At 42.7% G+C, this 12,487-nt stretch overlaps 1 protein-coding gene across 9 annotated transcripts in view; it reads right to left on the minus strand.

The window, feature by feature from the left end:
• Positions 1 to 1,890: 1,890 nt before the first annotated feature.
• Positions 1,891 to 12,487, minus strand: part of ZNF462 (zinc finger protein 462) — a 110,859-nt gene continuing 100,262 nt past the window's right edge. For 8 of the 9 annotated variants that reach the window (XM_030567577.1, XM_030567574.1, XM_030567575.1 and 5 more), the window contains 3 exons: positions 12,108 to 12,240; positions 5,962 to 6,076; positions 1,891 to 4,324 (listed from right to left, as the gene is read on the minus strand). In XM_030567577.1, coding sequence (XP_030423437.1) covers positions 4,123 to 4,324; positions 5,962 to 6,076; positions 12,108 to 12,240 — 450 coding nt within the window. In that variant the 3' untranslated portion in view covers positions 1,891 to 4,122. Of the gene's footprint in view, positions 4,325 to 5,961; positions 6,077 to 12,081; positions 12,241 to 12,487 lie in introns of those variants that run through there. The other variant, XM_030567578.1, reaches the window with a different exon arrangement.

Raw genomic sequence — 12,487 nt, forward strand, 5'->3', positions numbered from 1 at the left:
CGTGTAATGATGCTTGTTACAATGGGCGTAGCCAGCAATAACCGTGACACAAAAACTTATGAGTTTGCAGAGAACCAGGATTTTATTAATGCTTTGTCTCTCATTGGGCCAGGGACTTTCCCTTGACACAACAGGCCTTACCTGAACCTCCTGAAGTTCCTTATTCTGACATGCCCTCCCTCAGCCACTGTCAGTTAGCTTGATGCACACAACTGGCAGAGAGAATAGCTCTTCCTCTTTCTCACCAGAAAGTGAAATGGCATCAGCCCACAAGTGTTCAGTAAAAGTATTTCTGTGGCTGGGCCAACAGAGTTCAGTTTGTATTTAAATCTCCCCAAATGACCACGTAGTATTCCTACCAGTTGTGGGATCCAGATGTTCAGTTTTCCATGCCCAGGCTGAATGACGTGCTCCTGTGGCTTTGGTTTTCCTTAGATAAGGTTGCATAAATGAGACAGTGAGTGAGGGAGCCTAAATGTATTGGGCCAGGTGACCATCTCCCTTCACATTGGTGTACATGTAACTCACTAGGATTTACAACGGTACAAGTCCAGTGAAAGCAGCGCATGGAGGGGATGCGGATTGTAATTGTTAGCACAAAAAGAACAAAATCAAAGCAGTCAATTGGCGGTAAGTTAACATAAAGGCACAAATGCTTACACAGATCTCCTGAGAAGGCAGAAAGGGAACTAGTCCTTGAGAACACAGCATGAGCGAACAGAAGACCAGCACAAAACACATGAGTTCTCAGAGGCTGACTGCTCTCCAGAAAACCACTGAATTGCCCCCAAGTTAAGAAAGATGGACCTTGAATGTTCTGTCTGTACTTCGTTTCCTAAACTGCGCTTTAATTCAATGCAGGCACTTGACCCAGTTGAACTCGGAGACACACTGCTCCCCAGTGCAAACACAGAACTCAGAGCAGAAGCTCAAGGGGTCAGATTTTTCTCTCATTTCCAGCAGTATGAATCGGGGGTCATGCCACTGAAGTCAATGGAGTTCACTATTGAAACTTACTGGGAGCTTTATACCAGTGTAATACAAGACTAGAATTTGTCCCACAGTCTCTTACTACATTAGCAATGTAAATGCTGTTAGTACTAAACAATTACTTTTACAAAATCAGGTTAGCTCTGGGATGGAATAGATAAGAGTTTACAGAATATTGTAAATCAATAATATATATAAATAAAGTGATGAGAGGTTTCCAAAAAGCAACTAGAAAGACAGTAACAGAAACCCTTAGACATACTGTTTTGTTTTCTGTAGTTCAAGGGAATATGTATTTCAGCCCCCAAATTATTTTGATCTTGGTAGTATAAATGCCTAAAGAGAAAGGTACATATAATGAGATTTGACCATCACTTTTGGTGCTATTTACCACGCAGGCAATCAGCCCAATTCTGCTCCCAATGAATCAAAGGAACTTCTGGCATTATAGAAGGAGCAAGATAAGCCTGAAAAATGAACACTTGCCATGTATTTCCAATGCATTGAAATATCTGTGGTTGCCGAGGAAAAGATTCCGTATCGGTTCTCTGTCACAAACACAAAGTCCTTTCTAGATTCTCAGCAGCAATACAAGAGTAAAAATGCCAGCCACAGTTTGCTGAAATCATATTTGCCCAAGGTAAAGTGCAAAATCAATTAAGCATCAGAGAGATCCTTAGATGTGGAAAGGGACAAATACTACAGTAATGGGGGCCATTAAAAGTACTTACGATAGAACTATACACACACACACACTTTTAAAAAGTCTTTATTCATTTTCATTGCCTTAAAAAGAAAAACCAGAAACCCCCCAAACCCATCAGTGCAACAATCCTCCGCCTCCCCCATCAGTAAGCAGTAATTTAAAATCAGGAAATACTGAGTACTGGAGGCGATGGGTTAGCATTTTGCTATTTATTTCCGTCTGTCAAACTCTGAAAAAGTCCTCTGTATAAATTAAACAATGAAAAAAAATGTTATTTTCAATTCTATGTCATCATTACAGTTAACAGAATTCATAATAATGCATCTAAAATGTGGTGTCCACAATAGATCAGGTATACATTGGGGGGGGGGGGGAGAGAAAGAAATATATGACATTCTAGGCTTGTTAAAAGGATAATGGTCCCATATTTTTATTAACAGGTTAGTAAAACAAAATCCAATGGATTATAATATTTACATGTTATTTGAAAAATAAAGTAGTGATAAAAGCATGTCACAATCATTTATTTCATTTTTTTTTCTTTTTTGTTTTTGGTAACCATTACAAACACCCAATCCAGGTATGGAACTGTTTAAATACATTTGAAATGAGGCCAATTAAAAAACAAATACAGACACAAAATGTGTATTTATACTTGTCCCTCTGCTATGTTTTCCACATGATGCTCCCTCCCACCTCCAAAGAAACCCCCAGAAGGTGAATCCTTAAAAGCAAAACCACCATGCTTTTCAAGTAGCACTTATTCCACAATGCAACATTTTTGCCATCAATTTTATGTGAAGCTCTGTGGGATGCCGTCTTCTAACCAGCTTCCTGTTTTTTCCCCTCCCTCCCAATACATCCCACCAAAAACAAAAAAACAAACAAAGAGACACATGCATTTCTAAAACTAGGTTTCAGTCAAGTACTTTCTACTTTTTGGAAAGAAACTCTTTTTTGTTCACGGTCAGAACATACCATGGGCCTGGATTCTGCACTCCTTACTCAGGCTAAACTCCCATAGACTTCAGTGGGTGTTTCACCAACGGGGAAAAAGAATGCAGGATCCTTCCCCGTGGGTGAAGATTCCTATTTATTCTATGCTGCTCCCCTCATGCTAAGGAGGAGGGAAAAATAGCAACTCCCGTCTTGACTCGAGTTAGATTCAAGCTCCACGTAGTATGTAACTATTTCACCTCCCCTTGCAAAAACATGTGTTATCAGAGACCCCTCCCACCTCCCCACTGCACAAAAACAAAAAACCACACACCACAAACAAAAAGGCAGCCAATATTAATGAAAAGTTACTGGCATGAGACTGATCAATGTTAATTTGACAAGCAACAGAACGGTTATGAGGACCTAAGTGGCTGGTCCGCAAGCTGCATAGCTGTGCCGTAAGTTTGGTTCTTTAGTTTCAATTTTTAAAAAAAGTTAAACTTCTTTGTTATTTCCATATGTTTAAAAAAAAATTTGTTCGCAAGAACAAGTCTCCTTCCCCCCCCCCCATTGAAAAAGAAATCATTTTACATGAGAAACTGAATTGTGCTGTATTTGTAACACCTCAGGCAGATAGAAAACAAACATGTGGCAAACAAAACCGCACAATCAGTCACATGAATCTATCAAACCCTAAAATTATAGTTGAATACTAACGAACAGCTTACCTGGAATAAAGGATGACAATTCACAAACAGTTATCTAGGAATTAAAGTCTCTCTCTCTTTTTTTTTTGTATTTTTTTTTACTAAAATAATTAAAAAATCACAGTATTTTAAGAAATAAAACCCACACTGGGATTTTAAGCACAATTTGTTTTCCTTTCTTTAAAACTTCTTTTTTTTCTTCCTCCATTCACCATCTCAGCCAACAGTCTCTACATTTAACCACAACGACAACAGGTAGTACTGACAAATGCAGAGATTTCCCTTGGTTAATTTTGAGGTACTAAGAAACAGGTGACTGTTTTATGCAAAGCAGTTTTTTTTTTTTAATCCTTTCTTTTCTTTTCTAAAGCAGTTGCATTCAGTCTGGAAAAGTGTAATGTATTAAAACTAGAAAAACGCACTGAAATTTGTGCGTCAGAAAGTTGTCCCCCCTTCTTCGACGCTAACGATGCTTCCGTTCTCAAAATCCAAGTCTCCATTGCAAAGCACATTGTGTAATGTAGGAACCTGGGAAGTTGCTTCGTTAGTCCAAGATGAATGTAACTTCCCATTGTCAAAATCCAGAAGAAAAGATGCAGTGATGTAATGGAGCCACTTATTCCATCATTTAAATAACTTTAATATACACACACTCACACAGGTACCAGTGCTTTGAAAATAGATCATTCAGTCCTAAAAGCAGCTTTGTTTCATCCTTCAGCCCACCCCCCACCCCTTTCATCACTGTTCAAGTAGGTTAATTAAAATCACACCAAATGCTTATTCGTTTTTGGCCTCTGTGTTCTCTTGGAGAGATTTATCGGCAGCCACACCAAGGACTGCAGTTTCATTCTTGTGGGAAAAGTCCACCATTTCCTCACTGCTTTCCTTTTCTTCTGCTGAGGGTACCTTGACATTTTCCTCCGTGTTCTCCTTTGGCTGCTCATCCTCACTGATCCCTCGCTTACTTTCATTCAGGGCCCTGGAAATTCGAGCAACAGAAAGTGGAGAAATTTACGATCAGACCCACTGAAAACAAAGCCCTCCTTTACTTACTGCAGCAGGGAAAAACAACTCACTTCTCCTCTAACGACATTCAGAGAGAATACAACTAGTCAAACCTCCAACATCTAATGTGATATGTACGCTTGCAACAGGACAAGTGACAGAATGAAACACAAATTTCTGTGTATTCACGGAGTTCAACATTTGGTACTTATTCATTATGGGCTGCTGAACATAAGGGGCACGAACAATTCCAAACTTGATGTTTGACCTTTTCATCAGAGGTCACTGAAAGGTCATCTCCCTTCCCCTTTTTCCTTGTACTCATTATTTGTATTAGAATTGGTCCCTAAGTGTGCTAGGTATGTGAGTGTGAAGACAGTCCTTCCCTGAAGATTGAACAATCTAAAAAGGCTAATGGCTTTTCAACCATTGAAGTGCCTTATGAGCTGCAGTCTTTAAACTCGGTACACTCATCATTACGGTTATAATGCCCCACTGCGCTAGGTGCTGTCAAACACAGGGTAAGCACTTTAGGGCAGACACTCTGACTATCTAAATAGACAAGATAAAGGGTAAGAAAACTGAAGTTTGTTATCCCCAAAAGTAGGGTTACCATACGTCTAGGCAGATTTTTCAAATAACAGGCAAAAGGATTTTTACAGAGCAGTCACTGCAGCTCAGAAATAGCCCCAACTGGTCCATTTCCCTGCAGCCACAGCTGCTGGATCCCATCCACCCCAGGCCCTCAACCCTGGAGCAAGGGGTCCCTCAAGGAGGCGCTGACTGATGGCTGTCACTGCATCCTGGGCTTGCACCAGCCACCCTGCCTCCATGACAGGGAGCGACACTGCCTCTCACCTCCTGTGAGTATCCCTGCGAGCATCCCTCAAATACCCTACTAGTACACACACCCCAAGTATCCCTTCCAGCACCCCCAGATACCCCGGTACACACACACACAATGCTGGCCTATGAGCTTGAAAATGGCAACAGTCGTATCCAGCTTCATTAGGTCAATGAAGTGATGTTCAGATCAGGCTGACTTTTAGCATTGGATTCTGAGGTCTGGTTTAAGGCCAATCTGGTCCCATGATTCAAGTTTGGATTAGATGGCTCTGTATTCCTGGAGCTGTTCACATACAATTCTGAACCAAATGGATTAAGTTTCTGAAGATGCGCTGTGCTTGAGAGACTTCTGCCATCTTGGGCCACATCGCGAAGAGAGGTTCCTTCCAGTCTGGAATCTGATCCAGGCCTGGAGTCACAAGGAAACACACTCACTTCTGGGGTTTGAATCCAGCCACCCCAACCCCCCAATCAAGAGAGTTAGACTGAGGTTTGGTTCTGACCCATTTTGAGTACCACAGCCACCTTGGAATTATGGGTTCACTAGATACGTAAATGTTAAGCCCAGAAGGGACCATTATGATCGTCTAGTTCAACCTTCATATATCACAGACCACAGAATTTCACACAATGACTCCTATGGTGACTTGTTAGAATTATCTGTTCACCTCTCTGTGTTTGCCTTTACTAGGCTTGGGGTGGGGAAGAACAAAAATCTACTGTTGCCTTCAGCTGTGCTGAAAAGTAGTCTGTAAACAAACTTACATGCCATGTCTCAGCACGTGCCGTTCCCACTCAGAGCCCTCTGTAAATGACCTCCCACAAAACTCACATGGAAAACGCTTCTCAGGAGCGCCACTGTCAGAGAACATCATGGAATCTGGGAAAGAGTAAAAGAAATGTCATTCAGAGTCAACAATGTTATGGCCAGAATGGACAATTATGATAAGCTAATGCGGTCTCCTCCACTATCCTTCTGAAAGGGGGTGTGTGTGTGTGGAGGGGAATCTTTTCGAAAAATCTGGATCAAACTCTCAGCACACACTTCGCAGCTCAAGATTCCTGCTCCCCATCTTCAAAACATCTCTGCAAACTGATGTGATGAAGTTTGCCACTCACAGGTACATCCCCTTTCTCCATATTTCAGTGGCTAGAGAACATGTGTACCTCCCTCAGAGTTCAAAATCAATGTTATGAGGGAAGCTTAATGTAGAAACAGCTTGTAAGAAAGCAAATAAATACAAGTCTAAATACATTTTCAGTCACAAAGCAAATTTTGGGCTATGTAGTCTCATTACAGTAGGCATCTGAACCCCATGTACGAGTCCCTCATGCCCATGTATATCTCATGTGTAAAGCAGTACCTGATACAATTCTAACTCACGAGAGCTTATGCCCAGATAAATTTGTTAGTCTCTAAGATGCCACAAGGACTCCTCAGTTTTTTTGCTGATACAGACTAACACGACTACCCCTGAAACCTGTTAACTGGATAGGTGTTTCCTCCCATCCTAGTCTTTTACACAAAATGCCACTGCCCTGATCTGCAGAAGCAACAAACACCTACAACTTCACCTGAAGTCGGGGAGGCTGCAGATACTCAGCACTTCTGAAACCAAGCCCTTCATGAATGGAGCCATCTTTAACAAAAGATGAAACCTTCACTCACAAATTAAGATCACCACACAAGCCATTAAAAATAATTGCATGGACTATCTCGGTTCATTCTTTTCACTGGAAATGAGACAGCACCATCTGCTCAGAGCATTAATTCCTTAGCAGGGATTATCTTGAGCAAGAAATCAACAGAATGCCTTTCTGACTCCTCCCCAACTACATAATGAAAGAAAAGGGATTTTGCTTCATTCCGTTTTAATCTCTGCTTGTCTGGTTTCTTCACTTTAAAATTGAGTCCATTTAAATTCAAGCTATGACTCAAAATTACCCACACACTCTCACTCCTATTCTCTGTGTGCGTGTTTTGTACAGATGTGTGTTGCAGCGAGTTTGTAACCTTCATTAGTTGTTTACATTATAGAGGGAATGTTCCTTTACTCAGCTTTTATCCTTTTCCCCTTGAAGGAGAACTGGCTTCAGATTTCACAGGATGCAGCACTTCATTATATGACTAAGTTCCTTGGGGCCAGATCCTCAGCTGATGTGAATCAGCATGGAGTCAATGGTACCAGGCCAGTTTACACCAGCTGAAGCTCTGGCCCCTAAGCTTGGTCATACACACTTAAGTGTGTGGGGTAAATTTATAAACACCACTATCAAACCTCATCTCTGCACCAGGATTAGTCTACCACCAACTGAGGGTAAGAAGTTTTGGAGGCAATAGCTGCTCTTCTGTGCAAGAATGTACCTAGAGTACAGTAGTCAATGGGAAATTTATTCTGGGTCTGTGCAGAGGAGGTGCAGACAAATGCATTTTGTTCAAATGCACGAGGGGGGATTTAGACTTGTAATTTCCATTAACATTAATGAGCGTTAGCCTAGGAACTCCTCAATCCTTTCCGAACAGATCATGTTCTCCTCTTCCCACTCCCCATGACTTTCTGGTCAGTTTGGCTTTAAGGTCTCTGAATGTGGATGGCTCCCTGAATTACAAATCAAGCTGAAAGCAGCAAGATCACCTCAGATCTACCAAGCTGGGTATATGCCATGGTCCCAAAGGAAAAAGGATGTTTTGTACACACGAGACACCTGACTGCCTTTGACGGCGTGTTATTTTGTGGGCATACACTGCTTCTTTGCTACTGCATGAATCATTTCATGATCTGAGTTCTAAGATTAAAGGACAGAAGTTCACAGGGGCAGACTGTGCGTCTAGGACACTGCTTGTAGCAAGGGGCGTACAGTCACTGCTCTGTCCCAGAAGCATCCCAGGAAAGGAACACCAGCCCTCCTCTCTCCCTCCCATTGCTTCGAGGGGGAGGGGTTAATTTTCTGCTTTCCTAAGCCAAGTTATTCTTTTCCCCCTGCCCCGCACACAACAGCTTATCTGTGCTGAGATGTTGCACTTGGGCTCCATTCATTCCTTGCCACCCTTCACCCATCTTCTCCAGGGAGCAATATGTGGTTGAACAGCTTTGCTTATTCCTGCCTGCGTGGTTTCTGTGGTTCCAGTAGTCCACATAAGGATGTGACAGGGATTCTTACTCCCCCATGCTGACTTGTAGGCCAAGTCACTACCTAGCCCATGGCGAGTCACTGACCTCACTGGGGCTGTGGTGTATTGAAAACTGGGATAAAACAACAGACTGTCACTTCAAATTTTAGCAGATTTTCCTGGTCCTCCTTGCAGGCTAGGGGGGCTTTATAGGGAAGCATGAGATTTGGGCCTAAAGCAGTCAGTCTACAGACAGCCAGGCTACAGTAATGGTATTGGCAGGTAGTGATCAATCTATTGGGGATTGATTTATCGCATCTAGTGTAGACGCGATAAAATCGATCCCCAATCGCTCCGCCATCGACTCTGGAACTCCACCACGGCAAGAGGCAGAAGCGGTCGACTCGCCACCCTCCTCACGGCCAGGTATATCGACCTAAGATACGCCGACTTCAGCTACGCTATTGGCGTGGCTGAAGTTGTGTATCTTAGGTCGACTCCTCCCCAGTGTAGGCCTAGCCTAAGATGGTGAGAGTTGTACCTCTTTATTTTAGGGAGCAGCCTGTTTTCTCTCTCTCTGTTTTTGAGTTCTTATGTGTAACTGTCCTGAATTCTAAGAAATAAAAGTAGTGTTATAAGACAAACTTCCAGCAAGAACACTTACGGTTTTTTCTAACTTCTTTCTGTGTGTGTTTTGAACATAATAGGGAGCAAAATTTCATCCATGATACTTATAGTTGAAAGAGGCCTCTTATCTAAAGTCCAGTCCCTGGCACAAGATGTAGAGTAAAAATTTCAAAAATGCCCTAGTGACATAGGAGACTAAGTCTCATTGAAAGTCAATGGAACTTGGACTTTTAAAGTGCCTAATGTTATTTTGAAAATGGGACAAAGGCACTTTTGAAAATTTTACCCACAATGTCTCTAACAGATGATGTATGTACCATGTCAGGTATTACATGGATACTACTGCAGCTGATACTAGCTAAAAGGGAGAGAAGAGAGGTCATTTCCTACAGAGGAATGAGTGGAGAATGGGAGGTAAATAAAATCCTCAAAAAAGTATGATTTTTGGACCCATTGTTTGATCAAACATGGATTATTTTTCGCCACTCACAGATGCAGAGACCCAGCTGCACGTGAAAAAAATATACGTAAACTGCTGAAATGCTCCAATGGTATAACCACTGTCTTTGGGAAATGTAGATATTTCTACTGTCCCTGATGATTAAAACCCCAATCCAGAAAGTTCAAATCTTGTATTTGCATAACAAAAAACATCCAGAGATTTAAGTATCCTGACAACAAGTTAAAATAAATGTTCTACTGTGCTGGTCTACATAAGAAGTTAATAGGTCTGCTGAAGCTGCAAGTCACGGTCCTCTAGCTAAAGCAGTATAGGCTGATACTTTCAGCACTGCAGCTCCTAGGTTCAAAACCCACTGTTGAGCTGACAGGACTAATTATATTGACACTAACTTACACTTTTACCTGGGATGCTGCACCTTTACAGATGCCATACTTCTGAGTATTTGTGAAAAAGACATCCCTTCTGCTGATTTTTTTAATTTCTCTAGGGCCACCAACAAAGTTCTCATGGAAATTTTTTTTGATAAGAGCTATGTAGTTTCTTATCCAACACTCCTCCCCCTCATTCAGGGCCATCCGTAGGGAGGTGCGGGGTCCAGGCCTGAAGTAATGTCACTTCTGGGACCAACCGCACTGGAAGTGGGTAGGGGAGGTGGTGCCTCCACAAACAGCCGGCCTGGCATGCCCACACTCTGCCCCCCAGGGCCCCGCTTCGGCATCGCCGCTGGACCACGCCGACTGCCTTCTTGGGGATGGGGAGGCTGCGGCAGCACCGTGCGCTTGCTCTCCCTCGGGTGGAAGGGGCGGGGCTGGGGTAGTCTCCTCTGACCAGCAGTTCACTCGCTGCCCATGAGGGGCCAGCTAATTGCGCTAGCCCATGGGTCCCCCTCAAGCGTGGGGCCCAGAGCAGTTGCCCGATTTGCTGTCCCCTAGGGATGGCTCTGCCCCCACTGAAAAAAAGCTCTGGATGAGTTATAGCTGAGCACAAGAAACTGTTAAGAAGCAATGTCCTAACTACTGATTGTGCCATGACACTGAAATAGCTAACACGTTGAGATTTCAGTGGAATGAAAGACATAACCTAAACCCAAATTCTGTTTTATACACTGCCTGTGAGACAACAGCAATACGTTTAAAAAACTTCAAGGAGATGGGTATTTTCCCTTCTGAAATTGTTTTTGAATGCAATTTTGAATTCTTTTTAAGTTCACAAAAAAAAGTTTACAACATTCCTTTAGCTGGATGTGTAGAGAAACTGGTAACCTGCCAGTCAGTAGCATGATGGGACGTGGGAGCTGGACGGCACAGGAAACTGGTAATGGGATTCGCCTTTGAGTGTCATTAGTTCAAAATGAACCCTGGCTAGCGGTGGCCACCGTACTATGTCTGGTTGATAGAATTTCGCAGTATAGGGTAGGTTCTGAGAATACAGAGAGTACTTCAGTTCCTGGGGCTATCGGTCTGGAAATTACATAAGCACTAAATCAACTTAGCAATATTAAAGGAAAAAGCCCAGTATTATGGATAGAAGATTTCTCTTTCCTATTCCTTCCCTACTAATTTTACCAGGATCAGCAGCTGCAGAAAAGAATAATGCCATTCTCCTTCTGATAAGCACTTTATGAACAGAGTGTGCTACTAAGTAAAACACACTAGGACTGCACAGAAGAGCTGGCCAGAAAATGGAAAATCACTTCCCAAGAAAAATTTCATATTTTTGAAAACAATAGTTGTCCCAAACCAGGATGAAGCATCAAAACAGTGAGAATTTTCAGAGGAAGGGTTGAGAACAATTCCGTTTTGGGAGAACTGATATGGATTTTTCTACCTGCCTGCCAAGAAGGCTCTTGCGAATTTCATTTGTGGAACTGATAAGAGCCTTCTAACTTGCTTGTCCAAGAGGCAGAGACCTGGGACATTTGTCTTCTCCTCCAGCCCAAGGAGCTGGAAAAGCAGGGAGTTGGGGTACTCAAGACTCCAGACTCCAAGCTGGGGCAGAGAGAGAAGAGGCTGAGTGTGTACGGCCTTGGCACCCCTTCTGGGAAAGGTTTTGTCAATTTCACTGGCAGAAAATATGAAAAATCTCAGTTTCAGGTTGCCTAGCTCTAACTGCGCAGTCCTTGTAATCTGAAATTGACAGATGATTCGGGCCCTGATTCAGCCACGCACTTAACCAAGTGCCCAGCTTTAAGCAAATGAATTGTCTGATTGCAACTAATGGGAGTACTCACATCCTAAAGGTTAGACGCATCCTTAAGTATGTTGCTTAACAGGTAATGTGCTTCCAAGATGGAGCACTTTGTTATTCTTGCTTCACAGCTGCCAGCCAGCCTGAACCTAAAAAGGGGAGTCACGCATAAAGGAGGGGGAGGACGAAAAGCTAAAGAAGAGTAAAACAACAGAACCACGATGGCCCAAAACACATTTCTCCACTAACTCTGATATCACACAGGATTAACCCGGAACAGCAAGGTTGCATATGGGTTACCGACAAACAGATTTGATAGCCCTCTGGACTACCATGCCACAAAACAATGTACTGACAGGTACAAAAGACCGCAGTTGCCTAGATGTGATCTGCTTTTTCTCAACATGCATCCTGTCCATGGTTCCTGAAAAATCTGTTGTTGAGTCAATGGCTCCTCTTGTTCTATGGGGCTGTCAGAGACATTCCTATGCCCAACCTGGGAGAAAAGGAAGCAACATTGACCTCTCTCTTCAGTCTTGGGGCTCATCTCCTCTTCCTTTTCCTCCTCATCGCTGCTGGAGCTCTCGGTTTTCCCTTTCATTTGTTCCAGCTGATCCAAGTTAACCCGCCCAACCAGCTCAAAATTACGACTCACCTTAAAAGAAACAATATAAATATTAATTAATATTCATGTCTATTAAAAAAAACCCCACATCTCTATTTGCAGAGTAATGACCGATGAGTAAAATTTGCCAGAGGCCATTTTTACCACCACTCTGTTAAGTTCATACCCATTCCCTTGAAACACAATTAGACACTCCTCTAATTGTTTCACTTATGTTTCTTTATACAGCATTTCTCCATGCTTCACCTTGCAACCCTCTTGTCAGCTGAGGAATCTC

Source organism: Gopherus evgoodei, chromosome 6, assembly GCF_007399415.2.
Source record: "Gopherus evgoodei ecotype Sinaloan lineage chromosome 6, rGopEvg1_v1.p, whole genome shotgun sequence".
NCBI lineage: Eukaryota > Metazoa > Chordata > Testudines > Testudinidae > Gopherus > Gopherus evgoodei.